The 19,991-nt window shown below is 39.6% G+C and overlaps 1 protein-coding gene across 17 annotated transcripts in view; it reads left to right on the plus strand.

Moving 5' to 3' along the window:
- Positions 1 to 19,991, plus strand: part of PTPRD (protein tyrosine phosphatase receptor type D) — a 1,779,541-nt gene that overhangs the window by 1,353,325 nt on the left and 406,225 nt on the right. For all 17 annotated transcript variants that reach the window (XM_075931585.1, XM_075931599.1, XM_075931586.1 and 14 more), the window contains one exon: positions 15,121 to 15,288. In XM_075931585.1, the coding sequence (XP_075787700.1) occupies positions 15,204 to 15,288 (85 nt within the window). In that variant the 5' untranslated portion in view covers positions 15,121 to 15,203. The remainder of the gene's footprint in view (positions 1 to 15,120; positions 15,289 to 19,991) is intronic.

The raw sequence follows: 19,991 nt of genomic DNA on the forward strand, positions 1-19,991 counted from the left end.
TAAAGATATGTTTCTATCATGGTTTCCCCTTTCTCCCAGGACCCTTACAGACTTTCAGATCGCATGGAGTATGAAGGTGACAGGCAGCCTCCCTTTTATGCAGCAAACAAAATGTACTCAGAAACATCAACAGAAGGAGGAACAGAGCAGGAAGGAGGATGTGCTATATGGACTCCATAGTAGCATATAACTTTTCATATTATCAGCAAAGTTTGACTAGGGATATATGGGGGGAGGATATAAAGGGGATTTTTGTTAAGAGGGCAAGAGAGGTGATTATTTGCATAGGTATATAAAGTGGGTCAATTCCTTAGTTTTGGTTCTGGGAGAGAGTGGTTAATAGCTGTGATATTTTTGTTTGTTAAGGGAGAGGTTTGATGGCCATGCAACTTTTTTCTCTGTGTTGGGAGAGAAACCTTAATGATACTTAGGATCTGTCTGCGTTAGCATTTTTGTCGGTGAAACTTCTGTCAATCAGGGGTAAGGAAAAAAACCTCACTCTCCTGATCAATGTAAGTTTTGCTGACAAAAGCTCTGGTGTGGGACAGGGCTCTGTTGGTAAGAATAGCAACTGTCACTTCTTGCAGGCTTTTACATTATTCCAATGGAAGAGCTCTCTCTCAACGTAGAGCAGTTACATGGGTGACCTTACAGCTGTGCAGTATACATTGAAGGCCTGCTATACAGATAAAGGATAGGCATACCATGTTTCTTCTATAACATTTCAGCCTGTCAGAATGCTCAGTTTCAATTAGTTCACCTTTTCCCTAACAGAAAGTTAGCACGTAGTCATTTGAGCAGTTAAGGAGGCAGGCTCCTGCTTACATTCTTGCAGGCATTCTTGCTGGAGTATTTGACAGCATTTGACCATGGTCAAATAGTAAGCTATCAGTTGACCTGTCAGTTGCTAAACCTAAGTGTATTGTGTTGCAAAGTTTTTATTCTTCCTCATACCTTTTTAGGAGCACACTACTGAATCTTTAAAGCTTATTTTTTTAACTCATTGTAGACTAAGTAATGACCAAAAGAAGTTGCAGTTGTAGGTAAGGTGAACCTGATGACCATTACATGAATTGGCAGCTGTTATTTAAATAATGATGACTACATTGTCTAGGCAGAGGCACATTGAAAAAGTTAAGGCACAATTAAGTGTCATTTAATTCAGTACCAAACAGAGCTGAACTTCATTCTCTAGCTGGCTTAGAGGAATTTGTGGATATTTAGTGAATGTTACATGAGAAGGAGCAGTGTCAGTACAAGGATATAGGTTATATCCAGGCTTTCATGTATTCTGGTGCAGCACACTGAATCTGGCACACTGAATCTGGCAATAATTTAATTCTTGGTGCATGAGGGGAAGTATCTTTTGAGCTGAGCTTCTGAAGCAAAATCATCTGAACTGGAGCCTTCTCGCCTCAAATAATAATCAGAAATTCATCCTTCAAAATAACGATCGATGAATTTTAATTTACTATATGAAACAATTACTTAGTTTGTTTTAGATCAGGGAGGGCAATAAGCCAGATGCGGCTCACTAGGGTTAGCCACTGGCAGACCGCTGGTGCTTTATTTACCTGTGCCTCCACAGGTATGGCCACATGAACATCCTGTTGGCCACAGATCACTGTTCCCAGCCAATGAGAACTGTAGGAAGCAGTGTCCCAGTCCACACCAGTAAATAAAAGTGCTAGTGGCCTGCCATGGGCTAACTCTGGTTAATCGCATCTGATCTGCAGGCTACTTATTGCCATTGCTGTGTTAGATGGAGTAGGATCTGCAGAGATGGAAGTGAAGATTATTTCATGAAGGTAGAGTATATTAATATTTCTAAGAGAGAGCATTTTCCAGCAAATTTTGGTCCCATTATGCCAGGAGGCTAGTGATAGAGACAGAAGAAAGTGATGTCCACCTGGCAGCAGTGCAATATTTCAATCTACAAACAATATATATTCCTCCTTGATTGAAGCACATGCTCTGGCTCCTTGCTCACCTGTTTTGTGCTTTTATGTCCAAATGGAAGAGGTGATAGCAAAGGACAGGATAGGTAAGCTAAAGATGTGGCTTCTGACCATTCATTATTGGTGTCTGGTAGCAATTGTACCTTAGACACAAGATGTTCTCTGATGGAAATCCTTAACTTCTTGGTTCTGAATCCACTTCTGTACACACCATTTCCAACATGAGCACATCATAATGCAGTATAATTTTGGTAACTTTTATGCAGCTAACACCCATTATCTTTTCCCTTTAAGTCTTTCACTGATCTCACCCTGGACTTCTTCAGCACCTGCCTGGAATACATCCACACTTAATTTCTTTATTATAACTTTTTTTGCCTGACATAATGGCAGCAATACAAAAATAATTGCTTTGCAAGGAAAGTACCTTCATCTGCATGGGTGATTCATTCATCTCCCAGTTCAGCTTTTATCTTTCTTTTACCTTTCAGGTACACAACTGTAAACTCATCATCAGCATCCTTATCTGCCTTTACATTGGCAGTAGTTCTGCTGAATGGCATGCCCATGAATTTTTCACTTCATACCTTGATTACTGTTATGCCCTCTCCAACTTGGTTATCAAACTCCAGACTGAAGAGAATGCTGGAGTGTCCTTTCTTACATTTACACACATATCCTTTCCTATTCTATTCTCCAAGGCCCTTCATAGAAATACTTCATTATCTTATTTCTTCCTGTCTTTTCCCTCTGTCTTCAAGTTCTGGCCCACTCCTTACTTTCATCTTTACAAATCTATCCCTTGATTTCACATTATCGAGTCCCTATCTGCCCTACTCCATTTCCCCCTGCTCTTTTTTTTCTGTATTCCTTTTTAAAACAATCAGAAATACTTCTCCTGAATATTGACTACAACCAGTAAGCTTCCATCAAGCCTTTACTTCCTGATGTAGAAACAACCAGAGAGCTATAAACTAGTCATTCTCCAGAATTTTGCAGATAACCAGAGTTCAATTATTTTTAAAGATAGATTTCCAGAACTGTTTCTAGGTTTAGCTGTTATATGTGGGAAGCTTCCCTCACACACACACGTGCACGCGCACACACACGCACCCGATTTACTTTGCAAAGTAATGGCTTTTTTTTTATTTGTTTGTTTTTTGTCTATTCATTAATGTATCCGTAAGGATAACTAGAATCAGGTCGTTACTATATTCTTATGTTTGGATCATTAAAGTTTGACTATAGCCATTTGTTCAATAGGTAAATAGTCGGCTAACAAAGGCAAGCATTATTTTTCCATTTGGAGTTTTCATGTAATAGGCTTATTTCACTGATAACACTGTTTATATTTCCTTCTTCACTTATCCCATACCTTCTAAATGCCAGGGGACCGCAATCAGTTACTAGAGAGGTAATAGATTTTGTTATAGCAATCTTTATCTACATTTTTTACTTGGCTACTTATTTTCACCTAATTCAAACACTGTAGAGGTCTGTGGGAGGTCTCACCTTTCTGTCTACTTTTCACTTCCTACCCTGAAGAAAATTGAGGTGGAGGTTCTGCAAAATCTCTGCAGTGGAAGATCTGAACTACTTATTGCTATTATTTACAGATACGACTGAGTCTTCTAAAGTGTACTGTGAAGAAGAACACACATTGAGCTACACTGCCTGGCCCTGTTGATCATTTTACTGATTATTTTATTTCCTTTCAAGAATAGCCTAGAAGGATAGCAAGTGAGAGTCTTATTACAGAAGCTCCCACAATGAAAATGTCTGTAGGCTTTTGCTGACTTTTGAGTTCTTTTCAGAATCTGTATGTTTCCTTTTCTAAGTGAAATAAAAATTACTATATTTTACAAAGACCTTTTATAGTGCTCAAGAATATATTTTTCTAAAAGAGCAACTATGGGCAAATATTTTTTTAGTATCATTATGTCATATTTTAGTATGGGAAATGCATAGTGCTTTCATTGCTTCAGGAAGTTTTTGTACCTTATTATCAAATCATTTTATAATACCAACTGCTTTTGAAAAATAACCATAGCAGTTCTCCATCTCTCCCTCTAATATGGTTGTATTGCCACCAGCAATGTTATAATAAAGTGCAGTCAGCCTAATCTAGCTGCAACTGGATTACTGTCCTGTGTACGGTCTGTGAATTCACTGTTGCAGTCAGTCATGCTTAATTCTGATTAGGCAACAAGTATTTTGGATACTATTGAAACAAAGCTGTAAAAAGTTAAAATAAAAAGAAGAAACCATAAAAACGAGTTGCCTTTTGGCACTAGCCTGTTGTTAACTTCCAGCTTTGATCATCCATTTCTAGTTTACTTGATTATCCATTATAGCCCATATGCTTTTATAGGTCCAACTCCTAAACTCAGTTCATGTACCATGTAAATGAGCTGCATACTGTGAAAATCCAGGTGGAGATGGAAGAAAGAATCCTCCCTAATACTTGAAAGGTAACAACAGTACAGCTCCAGCTCTCCTTCTGCAGGAGCTACTGCCTTTATTTGTGGGTCACCCACTGCAACAGGTCTGGCTAGTGGATCCACATAGTCAATGATTTGCTAGCTCCACTCTCACATGCCACCAATAACTCCTTATGATCTTGGGCACAGAAAACCCCTATGTATCTGTACTCTGTGATGCATAGACAGTACAGACTTCTTTGGCTTCTCAAATGCTGTCTCTCTGCATTCAGAAACTTCTCTACAGGCAGTCCCCGACTTACTCCGCAGTTACGAACGGGGCTGCCCCAGAGTCCTGCCTCGCGGTCCTGCCGCCCGTGTACTCTGGGGCTTTCTCTGCATCTCCCTGGTCTGCAGACCAGGAAGACGCAGAGCAAAGCCGCGGAGGGGCTCGGGCAGCCCAGGGACGCCAGGGCTGCCCGAGCCCCCCACCCCCCCGCGACTTTGCAAAGCCGCGGGGAAGCCGGCAGCGGAGCAGTCCAGGTGCAGTCTTCTGTTTTAATTGTAAATATTATAAAAGTACATGTACACAATGCTCATTCACCAATTCCATTATTTGGAAGGAAGGTAGGCAAAAAAGAAGCTAGCCAAAATAGTGTCCTAGACTACAGTCTCACAAAGGAAAAATAATTTGGTGTTAGTAGGTTTTTAAAGTCTATAGAAGTGACTAAAATGTCAGATCTTTGTAAATGTCAGGATATTTGACATCTTAGAAATGCAGGTATGCTATAGATAGATGATAATTTAGAACATGAATCATATTGTAGAAAGATTTGACTAAGAGGTAACAGCAACAGGTATTCTTGTCTGTTTTAGTGTTACATATAGAAAAGTTTAGTAAGATATTTGCAAGAGAGAGAATCTTCACCCACAGAACCTCACTTAAGAACTATTTAATGGGAAATCCTGCCTAATAGATCTTTTTTCTTTGTATCAAACTGGTTTGCACTGATATAATACAAACATGTCACTTTGGTATCAACTCTCATTAAGCTAGTCTCCATCATTTGCATATTTGTTTTCTACTGTGCCCGATAATGGGAGGTCAATTTCTTCATTGTCCTGCAGAATTTGTCCATGCTCCATAGTTGAAGAATCATATATATCCTGAGCAGAGGATATAAATCCTCTGCAAAGTGGATTCCTCTCTGCAAAGCGTCTGCCAGATTTTGCTGCTTCTCCAGTGCCAGAGATTCTGGCCTTTTGTCCTGGACTGAGAGCTAGCTGACTGTGTTAAGGAGGGCATACAGGCTTTCCCGCTACCAGCTGAACCTGCTTTCTCTTACCATACTGTGTGACCAGCTCTCCAACCCTCCTTGTTTCCCCTCTCCGTTATGTAGCTTTGACTAGATTGCATATTAAGTTGTTATTTCCAGGGGTTTCTCTCTAAGTAACCCAGAATGCACTGTGGCTTTAAGAGCCCAGGAAGTTTGGTGTCTTGGTTCACAAAGTACTCACTGACTCCCCTCTCTGGGAATCAGGTCAACCAGACAGGTTTTGGACCCTTTTCCTTCTGGTCTGGGAGAAAGTCCTGGGGCCAGTTCCTAGATCCCTTAGGGTACATCTATACTGCAACACTATTTCAAAATAACTTAGAAATAAGTGCTGTGTAGATGCTCCCTATTTCAAAATAAGCTATTTCAAATATGATATGCAATTGATGTAGCTCAATTTGCATAACTTATTTTGAGTTAAGCCCTGTAATGTAGATGCGCCCTTAGTCACAACAGAGAGTGGGTCTTGAAACTACTTGGAGGCACTGTTGAACTGCTATCTCTTTAAAGTGCCCACTTATGTATTTGGATTAGTTAATTTCCTAGAGATTCCAATACAAAAAAAAAGGCATACAAACACAGAGAAACATTTCTGTGCCTACAGGAAGTTTCACACCTCCTTTACCCATTACGTTTTTTGTTAAAAAAAACAACTAGTAAATAATAAGTTTGCAAAGTAATATCACAAAAAATGAATATATGCAAATATTAGCATGTTCAGGTTTCAATAGCAACATTAACTTGGTCACATTTGCCCTCAACACTACTTTACACTTAAATGTGCAGCTTAAACTGCAGTGACCTGTTGTTAAATATATAAACAATCTTAAAACAGTGCATGAAAAGGACTTTTGCTTTTCTTACTTCTATAGTTTTCTGTGATCTTCACCAGCAAACTTGAATTCAACTTGACTTTAGTTTTTTGTTTGTTTTTGTTTTGATTTTTTGTAGTACTGTTTCGCCTTGTTAATGGTAACGTGGGAAATAATCTGAAACAATGTCTGGAATAATAATTCCACTCTTTAACATTAAAGAGTTGAAGGAAAACCCCTCTATTTCATCTATTTCATATTGAATATGAAGCTCAGATCTGGAACTTTGCATTGGAAAATTTTAAATAATGACAAAATATGTTGTGATCAATTGAAATCACTTTTGACTGTTAACTTTTTTTTTTAAGTTATTTATATTTAAGGAAAGGAAAATCCTGCCAGCACTGTTGTCACTATTTAATATTGATATTATGGTGTAGCCTTGAGGCTCTCATCAAGGTCATACTTGTGTTGTGATAGGATCTGTACAAAAAATCATGCTGGGAGAACTGGGTTGGTCTATTCCAAATGCATGGAGGATCCATGAGTTATTGTGTTGGCAGAGAGCAGGACTGTTCAGAGAATCTTCTAAGACTAGGCGTATGTCTATGGAGTGCATTATTTCAGAATAACTGATGTTAATCCGAAATAACAAAGAGCACGTCTACATAGCAAGTCATTATTTTAAAATAATGTCAAGCTAAAGGACTTCTTACTCCGGCTCCTGTAAGTCTCATTTCACAAGGAGTAAGGGAAGTCAAAGGAAGAGTGTTCTTAGTGCTCTTCCTTCAACTTCCTGCTGTGTAGACAGCGCCAAAAGCCAAATTAAGCTATTTTGACTTAAGCTATGCAATTGATGTAGCTGAAGTTGCGTAGCTTAATTCGACTTTTGCCTTACTATATAGAAGTGCCCTAACAGACTATTCTACTACTTTTAAAAGAAGGCAGCATATACAGAGGGTCTGAATTGTGTTTCCAAACCAAGGAATGAAGGCCCACTGGGCTATCATTCCAGTGTGTTGCTTTAGTAGGTCCTATGCTGGAATTGTACCTAGGTAAATGTGCACCCAGCATGCCATAGAGTACCAAACCCAAACAAATACTGTGCATGTTTTAAAAAAAAAAAGAGAGAGAAAAAGCCCAATCCAAAATTACTTTTCTAACAGTTCAGCTTTAAAAATCTTTTTGCTAGTCTTTTCTTAAAAGAACAAGTTAAACTTAGGACTGCAGGCAGTTGCCGTTGTTTCTGTAGAAGTATATTAGTTTCATATGTTCCATTTGGAAGAGTTTGAAATTTATCATTGTAAAAACAATTCCAAGTTCTATTTTTGTTAAGTCAGAATAATTTCTTGCTCACCTAACACGCTCTATCATTTTCAGCCCTGATTGTCTTTCTATTTGTTTTTCCTGGTGATGGTTCTAGTTTAAAGGTGGCTGAGTAGTTTGCGACTACTGAACTAGTACGAGTTTTTCCTACCCTTTTCTCACTGGCTCAATAGTTATTAATTTACTTCTCAGCTAAAATTTGAGGATGAAATCTGTTTATCAAAGTGTAGAACGAGATCTTATTTATATCACTGGATTTGCACAGATAAGGAGCTAAGTTGCAGGGGCTGGCAAATGGGCATATTCTAGAGCTGGCGAATGAAGCTGGAAAGTAGAGTATCCCCCTCACCACGTTTCTCCCCACTTCATTCCTATATACTTTGTCATATCCAGGAAATGGGGAGTTGTTTTTTAGCCAGAATTATGCAATTGTTTTCCCATGAAACCAAACCTTAGATCAGAAAAGTTCAGCTTTTAGGTAACTCTTTTAGGTAACAGGACAATCCAGCCCCTCAGATCTGAATGCATCTGAATTTTGAGGAAGCTGGGGCCTAGCTATTAACTTGGACCTCTCAGAAGTATATAGGGCCAAATTGTCGTTTGCTGTAAATTGGTGCCATAGTTTCTGGAATTGTCACACCATGGCTTGAAGTGGTTCCATCAGATATAGGGTTTACAGTTGGATTCAGCTGCTCTGAGCACTTCCCCTCCCCCCCCCCCCATAAAAATTGTTCCGCACCCAGATTGGGACAGTTCCTTTGGCTCAGCTTTTTTGTTTTTGTTTTTTTGTTTTAATGGAGCAGACACACCTGACTTCTGGCTTCCCCTATATTCATGTGACTGAGGACAAAAGGTCTATCAGAAATTCTCATTTGGAGACTGTTTGCAGGATGGCAGCCTCCATTTCCAGAGCATTCGTGTTACCACCGGAGACTTAATATTTATGATCTTCCATTTTAGAGGAGTATTTTCTACTTTTGAAACTTTCCCCTCATGTGTTTGATTTTGTAAATGGAATCTTCAGATGCTGTTTTTGCTGAATTTGTTCCCAAAAGTGATTCTGGAAGAGGGCCTGCCACTCTTAGCATTCAGCTATCTCAAGCTCCCTTTCAGAAGTCACATGGGAATGTGGACAACCAACCTTCAATTTTAGCAACTTCAATTTTAGCAACCTTCAATTTTAGTTTGTAGATACATATTGTTGGGAGTATTACTTAGAATAGTGTCTTTGCAGCATATGATTGAACAGTAGCTCTGTTAGGGTTCTCTTTTCTTGTTTCCATGAAAGCCATTGGGATTTCAGTTGAAGAATAGGACCCTCACTTTATTGTCAGTATTGAAGATACATTTTTCATTCATACTAGAAAACTTAAGAACTGATGCTGCATACTCCAGTTTGCCAAATTAGATGAGAAAAACAAAATCCTCTGAATCATCACCTCCAAGTCTTTTTTCCTGAAGACATGTAGGCATGATATGACCTCCTAGTGCAGTGAATCAAAGTTGACTGGTATTTTCCCATAATGTCTGGTTACAATTTATTTTTCCCTATACTGTGTAATAGGTCAACCCACCCTTTGGTACTGACACCAGGTGTGCTGAGAGCCCACTGAGCCTGTTTTCCCTATTGGCTTAGGCCCCCCAGTAACCTGTCTTGCTGAGTCAGACAAAGTAGCTCCTGCAATAGAATCACAGACCAGTCTGGGCCACATGCCCAAAGCTGAAGACCTTAACCAAACAGCACAGCAAGATACTTGTCTCCAGCACTCAAATATCTAGCCCCTCTGAGAGTTGAACCTGTCTTAAGCTATATAGAGATCTGTTCATTTTAAGTTCATGAAGTTTGCCCTCTTTCTAAGTGTAAAGAGAGATATGTACAGACTCCTAGACCATTCAGGTAACAGTTACTTTCACTGGGTTTATTAATAAAAAAAAGTGATTTTTATTAGTATAAAAGGTGGGATTTAAGTGAACATGTGAGATAGCACATAGAACAATGTAGGTTACTGAGTAAAATAAAACACAATATGCAAGTTAAGCTTAATACACTAAAGACTTTAGTTACATGTAAGCACAGCCTCAAAGTTGTTCTAATAAGCTTCATTCACCGACTGGAAAGCCTTCCAGCATGGGTCCAATCCTCTCCCCAGTTTAATCTTAGAGGTTTCCAGCAGTTGTCTTGATTGATGTCCCAGAGAAAACTGACAATCTGTATTAGCTCTCCCCATGCTTCCATGAATTTAGCAAAATGTGGGAATCCTTTTTATTCTGTCTCAACTTTCCCTCTCTTCTAGTGGGAAAATATGGCCTCCGGGATGGATCCCAGCATCAGGTGATAGGGTCACATGCAAAGCTATATTTCAAGGACTGACCTGTAGGAACAGGGAACACAGGAATGTTAAGCCCTATTGTCTCTTGCTAATGAGCCTTTAGCTCTTATCTGGCTTCTTCACTGTTGTACCGGATGAGCTAGTAATAGGCTTTTCCCAATATGATACATTGATGATAAATCTATGGCCAGTATTCCTAACTTTAGATAAAGAAATGATACAGACATAGAAATTATTATAACCTTTCCAATGATATCTGACATGAAGAATCTCATATAAAGCCTGTTCTAGTTATGATCATATTCATAGGTATATTCCTCTGGAGAATATGGAATACCCCATCACACTGTGATCTCCTCAGGGCAAGGTCTATCTCTTCTTGAATAATTGAAAAGCATGTAAAAGCTTTAAAAACAACAAATAATCTGGTAGCACTTTAAAGACGAACAAAACATGTAGATGGTATCATGAGCTTTTGTGGGTATAACCCACTTCTTCAGTTCAGCCTTGTTGCTCACAAATAGATCATGATGATGAAGATGAAGTTCAATTGGTTGAGTCTATTCTAAGAGTCATATTACTATACTTAAGAAAACTGGGCATTACCTCATAACCAAATTATCATGTGATCATTATTGCTCCATTGCCATGTGTCATCATCTGTTCTCTAAGCTCATTCCACAAACATATACACTCATTGTGCATACACTACTTGTTTCTACCCTCTTAATTTCTCAGTTCACCTCTCAGGGTATGTCAACTATGGCAGACACAAAGCAATGTTAGGGTACGTCTAGACTAGATGCCTCTGTCGCCAGAGGCATGTAGATTAGGCTACCAGGCATAGGAAAATGAAGCGGCGATTTAAATAATCGCGCTTCATTTAAATTTACATGGCTGCCGAGCTGAGCCGACAAACAGCTAAACAGCTAAACAGCTGGCGACAGAGGCATGTAGTCTAGACTTACCCTAAGTTACAGGGCTGGTCACAGAGCACTTCAGGGAAACAACTGTTGTATGTTCACATTGCTCCTTGTGAGGGTGGAGCATGTCCACTTTAGCAGCTTTTGCAATGCCACAGAGAGCAGTGCATTGTGGTAGCTAACCCACAGTGCATGTGGCTGCAGGGTGCTTTGAGAAGGGCTTGGGGCAGTCAGTGTCACATGATGCAGGTTTGCCAATCCCATTGGTCCCTGATCATCTTGCTACTTTGACAACTGTTTTTCACCAGAAGTTTGGGGAAGGAGGGAGAGTGTGATAGGGAGCATGTGTGTGAGTGTGTGTGTATATATGTAGGGCAGCGGGAGGAGACCGTGTGTTTTGGGGGATGTCAACATATTGTCTTGTAAATTCAGACAATGGCAGGAATCAACTCCTTCTAAGGTGGGGGGAGGGATAAAACCCGAGCCCTTCCCCAGCTCTTTTCACTGCAAACTCTCTCACACTCGCTCACACATACAGGCACCTGCCTCTGTGTTCAACAGTATGAGCATTCCATCTCACTGGTTTGCTCTGTGACCTGGGGTAAATCAGCACAGTATGCAGGCTGCTTGAAACAGAGCTCTGGAATAGTTTATGCACATGCTTCCATGGCAAAGAGATGAGTTCCAAACAAAGAGCAGAGGTGACTTGAGGCATTATGGTCCATTTCTGGAGGCCTGTCAGAATGCATCAAACAATTCAAGTGTCCATACCAGTATCACAGCACTGTATCCAGAGCAAAACAAGTTCTCCACTTCTAGTTGAGGTGGTTTATCTAGAGCACACCAACTGTAGAGTTAGTGCACAGAAAGTAACTTACCAGTGTGGACACCTCGAGAGTGACAACACTGGGAGTTGGTTTTTTGTGCAGTAAATTGCCAGCATAGAGTTGGCCTTAAACTAAAGAAAATTGATTGGAATAGCTATTGTGGACTAGCTTTCCATCTGGATACTCCATTCTGGAATATGTCACTTTATTCTAGAATAATTAATTTGCTTCCAAAGTGAATAATTATTTTGCATAAAAGTCCTTTTTTATTCAATTCACATAGGGAGCTAGTGGAATAGCAATCATGGAATAGCCTATTCTGGTGGATTTTCATGTGCAGACAAGCCTAAGACACAATAAAGGAGTTTGGAACAGGTTGAGAGGAGATGGTCCCACAGTGAATCGGGTACCTTGTGGCTGGGAATTGTAATCAAATTGTTTTGCAGGGGGTCAAAAGTTGGCTAGAACAAGACATGAAACTTGGTTACAAATAAGCCCTACTGCAGAGGATGTGGGGAAAACATATTGCTTCAGCTGAAGAACAGCTTTCATTGACTTTTTTGCTCACCTTACAGCTGTTTTTGTATTTACTATCTATTATACCATGTTCCAAATGTTACTTTCTCACAAAGCTAGTTGGCTTTTGCCTCAGTGTTCAGTTCCTAAGGAAACATGATGGTGCAGGGAAAAAGTTATAATTTTTTTGTTGTAAGAGAAATACCACATTGGATGAGCCTTTTACTAATGGATGCCTGAAGGTGGCTTTGTTAAGAGCTGGCCTGAGTTTGTAATGTCAGTTTACTCCTTATAAAGCTTTTCCATGTCACTTTACAGAAACAAGTAAACAGAAAGAAGCATTGAAAAAAGTCCTTGCCTCCTTTTCCAGTACAGTTTGGTACAAGTGTCAGTGAGAAGATCCAGGGCTGAGGCTAAAGGTTGTTGTAGATCAGAGCTGAGGCACAGCTCTGAAGAGAAACTTGACAGCACTTGCCTATCTCCTGGCTTATTTCTCTCCACGTTATCAGCCTTCCATCTGCATGACTTCACTAACAATATTTTTTTAAAGAAACCACTTATAAAAACAACACTTCCCCCCCCCCCCCAAGTCCATTCTGCCTGCTTTTTCCAGACACTGGTATTTTCACAGCTTAAAATGCTGTAGAAGCATAAGCAACAGAAGAGAAGAAATAAAAGTTCAAAGTTCACCAACAGAACATATTAGTATGATTATCGGTTAGTTAAGGCCACGACACTCTGTGAAGGTGCAGAAACAAAGAGCAGCAGGGGCTTCAGATTGTGTGGTTGGAGCGATAATGAATGTCACCTGGAGTAGAGAGAGAACGTTTGGTACTACTGGTTTATGTGTTTAGAATGAATGGGATGGTGAGTCGTTAATATCTGCAAAACTCCTTATCTTCTCTTCTGAGCCTCTTGCTTCCCATGGTTCATATGTTTTCCTTTTGCTTTCAGGCTTCTCATAGATTCTGAAAAAAATATGCATTTAAAAGACTTATTTCACTTTTTAACTGGAAGGTGGGGGGGGGGGAAATACTTTTCAGTATCCCATTGGGAAAGAATTTAATAAAATAGTCCTGTGTAGGTCATCTTTCTCTTTCCTCAACCCTTTTTTAAAAATTATGAACAAACTCTCATCCTCTACCCCCAAGGTATATTTTAGGGCTCAGATGTAACCTTACTGGTACAAAGATTGCATCACCACTTCAGTCTGGTAAAAGCAAAAACAAAATCACCTCTTCTCTGAAAGCATATTTCATAAATCTCCATCTTTGTGATAGCACTGAAGTCATTATGTAGCAGTTGGCCCTGATACGCTTGCACAGACACAAATTGAGTCGGACAGGACTGATGTCTTATGGACTTTGCTGTCATTTGAAATGCTGGCACAAAGATGGTAGCAATGAAAGGGGGGAGCTGGTGCCTTCAGCACTTTGCCTATGAAAATTTCTTAGATTCGTTTCTCTTGATAGCAGTAGCTGATTCGAGAGGTAGTTTTACAAAAGAGATTGATAACAGCAGTAGATTTCTAGCATCTGTCATCTCTTTTTTTCTTCCCCGAGTAGATTCTTTCAGTATTGCACTGTAGTGTAAAATAGGTTCTTCATACCACCCACAAGTCTGTAAGATCCATCAAGTGGAATAATTAGTATAATTTCTCCCCTCCCTTTTGGTTTTTATCTTCACTGCATGGAAGCTACTCATGCAGAGTAATGAAAAAGATAGTATCTGTTTTTCTTATTGTGCCTGAGCTAAGTTTCAGACCTGCCAAAGTATATATCTTACAACTCTTTTGAAAAAGTGCAATTAAATTGCAGTGTTATTTTAGTGACACAGTCGGGCTATTTCAGGATATCTTTAATATTTTCTTTCAGAGGAAAGTGTTTCTATGCTCTGCAATTTCTAATATTGCTTGGGTGGAGTGGATTTAAATAAGAATAGAATAGATATCTTCTTAAAGGCAGATGCTTAGACTGTATTGTTGATTAGTTCTTATATAACATGTTAAATTAAACTGAACTGGAATTTGGGCTCTATATTTATGATATCTATATTGTATAATTTAAATATACAAAAAAATCAGAGAGGAAATGTAACCTTTTGGACATGTGGAACCAAAACTGAATTTGAGTTTTAGTGTGTTAATATGGGAGATCCAATATGCTAGCATTGCAAAGCTGGCATTAGGAATAGTCTGAGAAGCAGATTTAGCTCTGTCATTCCTACTTGATGCCAGGAAAGCAGCTTCTACCATGTCATTTGTTAGCGGACTTTTATCATGGATGTTGAATCTGTTTCTAAACCCTTTCTTACTGCATTAGTATGCATCATTCTGGTAATGTATTAACCTAATAATTCATTAGAAATGACAACTCATTCTCATGGTGTATTAGTCAAAGGCAGTCCTGACCCAGCAAGACAAGACACAATGCATGAGATCAGTTTATTTAAACAGGAGAGGAGAAACGATGTAGTGGAGTTGGTACTCCAGCATTATGGTTTTAGGGCTAGTAACATCTGTAGCACCTCACTACCTTCAGTCTACGACAGTCTGCTGAAGGTCCTTTGTATATTTAAACTGTTTTGCCTCTAATTGTGAATACTGGGAAAACCAAAAACAACCCTCCTAACTGTATTTTGCGCTCTCTCTCTTTTTTTCTCCACCATGCCACAGGCTCTGAAAATACTTCATCAGAAATTTCAGACCGGACAGACTCATAGTGGCTTCTGAGCCAGTGAGACCGAGGCTGCCAAAGCATGCTGGTGCCAAACTGTCGGATGATGCACGTAGCCAGGCCAGTCGTGGTGCTCCTGTGCTTTCTGCTTTCTGCTGATGCTGAAAGTAAGCTTTACTATTCAATGGTTTTGAGGTCCTATCCATAATGGACAGTTTTGTTTTCAGCTAACCATTGCAGAGGGCCTCTGAATAAGTCTCCTTTTCAGTAAACCTTAAGACTCTGTGAGATCCTCTGTGGCTCACAGCCAGTATTTAAACGGGTTTGTTTATGTTACTTCCTTACCATTTTTTCCTCTTAATCCCCTTTTCTTAGTAATCTATCAATTAATACCGTCTTTTCTTTTCTTTTCTTTTCTTTTCTTTTCTTTTCTTTTCTTTTCTTTTCTTTTCTTTTCTTTTCTTTTCTTTTCTTTTCTTTTCTTTTCTTTTCTTTTCTTTTCTTTTCTTTTCTTTTCTTTTCTTTTCTTTTCTTTTCTTTTCTTTTCTTTTCACCAGTTAGTTGGTAGAGATAATACTAGTGAAATTATTCAGACAAAACCAAGACTACCTGTGCTTACCAAATGGCAAACATCAGTTAGTTCCATTAGGAATTTGTTTATGTCCTTGGATATTTCTTTTTAAGTTTAGTAAACTAAACAATAGAATGTTGAGTCCAATTAAAATTCCAGGCACTTTGTAGTTGTCACAGCAGCTGTTCTAATGTATTATTTCCGACAGCTGTCGTGGAGTATAGTATTCAAACAAATCAAGCAGAACTGACAACTTTGTGGTTGGCCTGAGTGTGTAGTACAGGTATCTGGGTTCTAATCACTGGACTCGTATGATACTGTAGGTTTTGGTCAATTAGCGAACCAATTAATGAGAAGATAATATCTTATTTTTAATTGGGAAATAATTAGGCCTGCCTTGTTTACATGTGTTCTTTCTCCCAGCTGTCCCGTGTCTTTTTTGCAGAAATACACCAACAAGAAACCACTTGTTGACAGACTGGTTTACTACAAGCTGTTCAGTTCACTTAATTCACTTGGATCTTTTTAGGGCTATTGAAACATCAGCAGTGATAAACTGTACCCCCCTCCCCTGTCTTTAAAATGGGTTCTGATCTCCCTTACAGCAATGAAAGCACAAAAGGGACAATTCTGTTGAGATAAATTGTTACAACAGTAAAAGTGCCATGAGATCAAAATTGGACACCATTTTAGTGAGAATAATTCATGTTTGTAGTGCACTGACAGTTGAGATTATTTGGGTCTTTTCCAGACAGTTAATGACCAGCTGGGATAGTTGTGTCTAAGGTGAAGCCAAGGACATTTTAATACTTTAGCCAGCAACTAATTAACCGGGGAAAAGCTCAGGCAGTGGACATTTCTGTAGTTTTAAAACCTATGTTCAGTGATCAATGGATTTGAGAATCTGGTATTGCTTCTCTGTATAAGATGCCAGAGTACTATACTTCTGGTGTAGTTGAAGTGAATTTTTGCATGTATTTATATTGACTGTTCTTTACCAATCAGATAACAACTGGCAAAAAGACAATCAAATCACTACAATGCTCTTCTGTTTTATAAAGCTTGTCAGAGGAGGGAATATACTCCACTTACTTTCAAACAGGCTGTTTTATAAAAGCATTTTAATAAGGATCTTAATAATGTGTTGAGATTAGTTTTTCAAAATTATTGTGTACCTCACATTTTTTTGTTTAAAATGTGGCAGTAGGCTCTTAGACATTGTTGTGGCAGGAGATTGCTTTGTTAATAAGTTTCTATTTTCAGCGTACAGCATCAACAGGCAGGTTAAGGCTTGGAAAGTTGTACTTTAGGATGACAATGGGCTTTTGTAGCAGTTATTGTTGATTAATCTAGGCAAGATATTAAGTTATGCTCATAATAGGCATGATTTGTATATCAAGATGCAAACTCATGCAAAAAAAAAAAAAGACTATTCACCTGTAACCAGATTTATTGCAGATGGTTTCTACAGAGATCAGATATCTAACAGTGGGTACCTACAGAAGCCCTTTAAAGAAGGTGGCTATCACATGTTTAGTTTCTTTGCCTTTTGCACATTATCTTATACCATATTGTTGTGTCATTATTCATTCATATTTTCCTGTGTTGGTATCAGATATCAAATGTGCCCCAGTTGCTCTCAACTTAAGTCAAAAATCCATCACGTTTCCATAATTCCTTAAAAAATAATCAACAAATCTACCATACACCAGCTGAGTTTTATGACAGAGGAACTGACAGCTGATCCGCTGTCCTTTCTGGAAGGAGTCCCTGTAGTTAACGGGCATTACCAGACAGAATTTCAGAAAACCAGGCAGCAAGCCACAGAAGGATAAAATTAACCACTTCTTGAAAGGATTGATAGCATTGCCCTATCATCTGCTATTATGGTGCACTATAGTGTATATTGCTCACTACTTTGTTTGTCTTGAAGAAAGAGAAAAAAATGTTTAGATCTGTATTTAAAACAGATTTTAGAACAGGAAAGGTATATTTTTAATACCGGGAGTCTGTCTACTATATATTTGAGAGAGTTTGTCTGTTCCAGAGCTCCTCGTAAACTGTAAGAGCTAGGGCCACCAAATTTGGCTCTCATCATAACTTAAACCAAGGTAAAGGTTCGGTTATGCCAGGAAAATGGGATGTGCCCGAAATAGGATTTCTTCTCATAAAAACATACTGATGAGAGAAAGCATAACCAGACAGGTGAAAGGGGCATTTGGGGTGTGTCCTCCCAACCCCCATTTAGGACTGCCCCCAGGGGTGGCAGAAATCATTGGGATTGCCTTCCCAAGCTGCCAGGCATGGTCATGCCTGCACTTTACCACTCTACTCTACTGTAGGCATACTGGGGTAGAGTGTTGCTGCTCCCTGTGCTCTGGGGCAGGGAGGATGGGCCTGTGTGCTGCCTGCTTTCTCCGTGGTGCTCTGGGGCCCGGGATGTTGGGGCAGCATGCCGCTCCACTCCCCCAACCCCCCTGCTGCAAGGCCTGGGCAGAAGGGGTGAGGTTGGAGGCGGGTCTGTAGGGCTTGCCTCCCCCAGCCCTACCTTCACCCACTGTCTCTGAGTGCCCCAGCCCTAAGTCTCCCATTCCCCAGGTGCCCTTTAGGGAGATTAGGAGGCTGAAGCTCTCCCCCTCCCCAGATTCATATGGAGACATTCTTGGCTACTCCCCTTCATCAGCACTGGAGCAAAGTGCAGTTTCCTGCATTCCTCATTCTGGATGAGGAATGCAGGGGGAAGATGAGTTGTGCACTTTGCTGTCACACCCTGGCGGGGACAGGAAGGGGAAAAGCAGGCACTCCTAGAATGAATCTTGGGGCAAAGGGGAGGTTGGTTCCCTGCCCACCCCTCTAAATACATACACACACACACTCCCCTGTCCAGAGCCCTTCCAACCCTAACTACTGAACTCCCATACCCCAAGCCACCTACCCTGAGCCCCCTCTTATGGACCTGAACAATGCCATGAAAATGTGCTAGTAGGACTGAAATTCCTGAAACTAAACACAACCATACGTATACTTGCCATGATTTTATCCTGGAGAGTCAGAGATTGCATTCAAGAGTAATGAGCGGGTGGATAATCATATTAAAGAAAATAATATTTTGTTTATAAACAAATGTTTTTTTAAAAAACACAATGTGTGTTAAACATTTCCCTTCATGATCAGAGAGGAAAACACTGAATAGGGCAGTATAGCTTATGGGTTTTTTATGGGGGCAGTTTCTAGCCTGAACAATTTAAAATATATAACTTATTTAGCTAACAAAATTATAAAACATTGCGGCTACGTCTACACTGGCATGATTTTCCGGAAATGCTTTTAACGGAAAAGTTTTCCGTTAAAAGCATTTTCGGAAAAGCGCGTCTAGATTGGCAGGACACTTTTCCGCAAAAGCACTTTTTGTGGAAAAGCGTCTGTGGCCAATCTAGACGTGCTTTTCCGCAAAAAAGCCCCTATCGCCATTTTCGCGACTGGGGCTTTTTTGCGGAAAACAAATCTCTGCTGTCTACACTGGCCCTTTTGCACAAAAGTTTTTCGGAAAAAGACTTTTGCCCGAACGGGAGCAGCATAGTATTTCCACAAAAGCACTGACAATCTTACATGAGATTGTCAGTGCTTTTGCGGAAATTCAAGCGGCCAGTGTAGACAGCTGGCAAGTTTTTCCGGAAAAGCAGAAGCTTTTCCGGAAAAAGTGGCCAGTCTAGACACAGCCTGCATGTTGCTTTAGTTTAATTTTCCTTTACTACTTTTGCTTTTATTTATTAATATTTACTTTTACTGCAAAGTGGAGTTGTGATGAAGTGAAAGGGAAAATGTTATGACTGATGATCAGTTCCTATATTCAAGCTTTTATGAAGGAGACTTTCATCCGAGGTTTCTTCTACTAGTCTACTTCCTGATTCCAGTCTGCCCATTGATGTAAGGTCTGACCCTACTAAGTGGTGTGTACCTAGGTTTCCCATTGACATCAATGAAAATTGAGCATATTTGGTACTTCATCAGCTTGTCCCCATAGTGAGACCGACTCTTTGCTACTTAATCACTTCTAAGCAAGGCCATGCAGACACAAGGCAGATAGGGGAGGGGAATTCAAAAAGTTATTGAAATATTTTGGTTATTTATTCAGTTTGATTTAAGTTTTGAATGAAGGTTTAAATCAGTTTTAATTTGATCTGAATGACCTATTGGTAAATGTCAATGAGTGAATTTGTTAGCTAGATCGTCTTCGAAATGTGTGTCCTGTATTTTTCTTCAGATTAGACTGTCAAATCTCGCTAAAATATCTCTATA

Source organism: Pelodiscus sinensis, chromosome 6, assembly GCF_049634645.1.
Source record: "Pelodiscus sinensis isolate JC-2024 chromosome 6, ASM4963464v1, whole genome shotgun sequence".
In the NCBI taxonomy this organism is placed as follows: Eukaryota; Metazoa; Chordata; order Testudines; family Trionychidae; genus Pelodiscus; species Pelodiscus sinensis.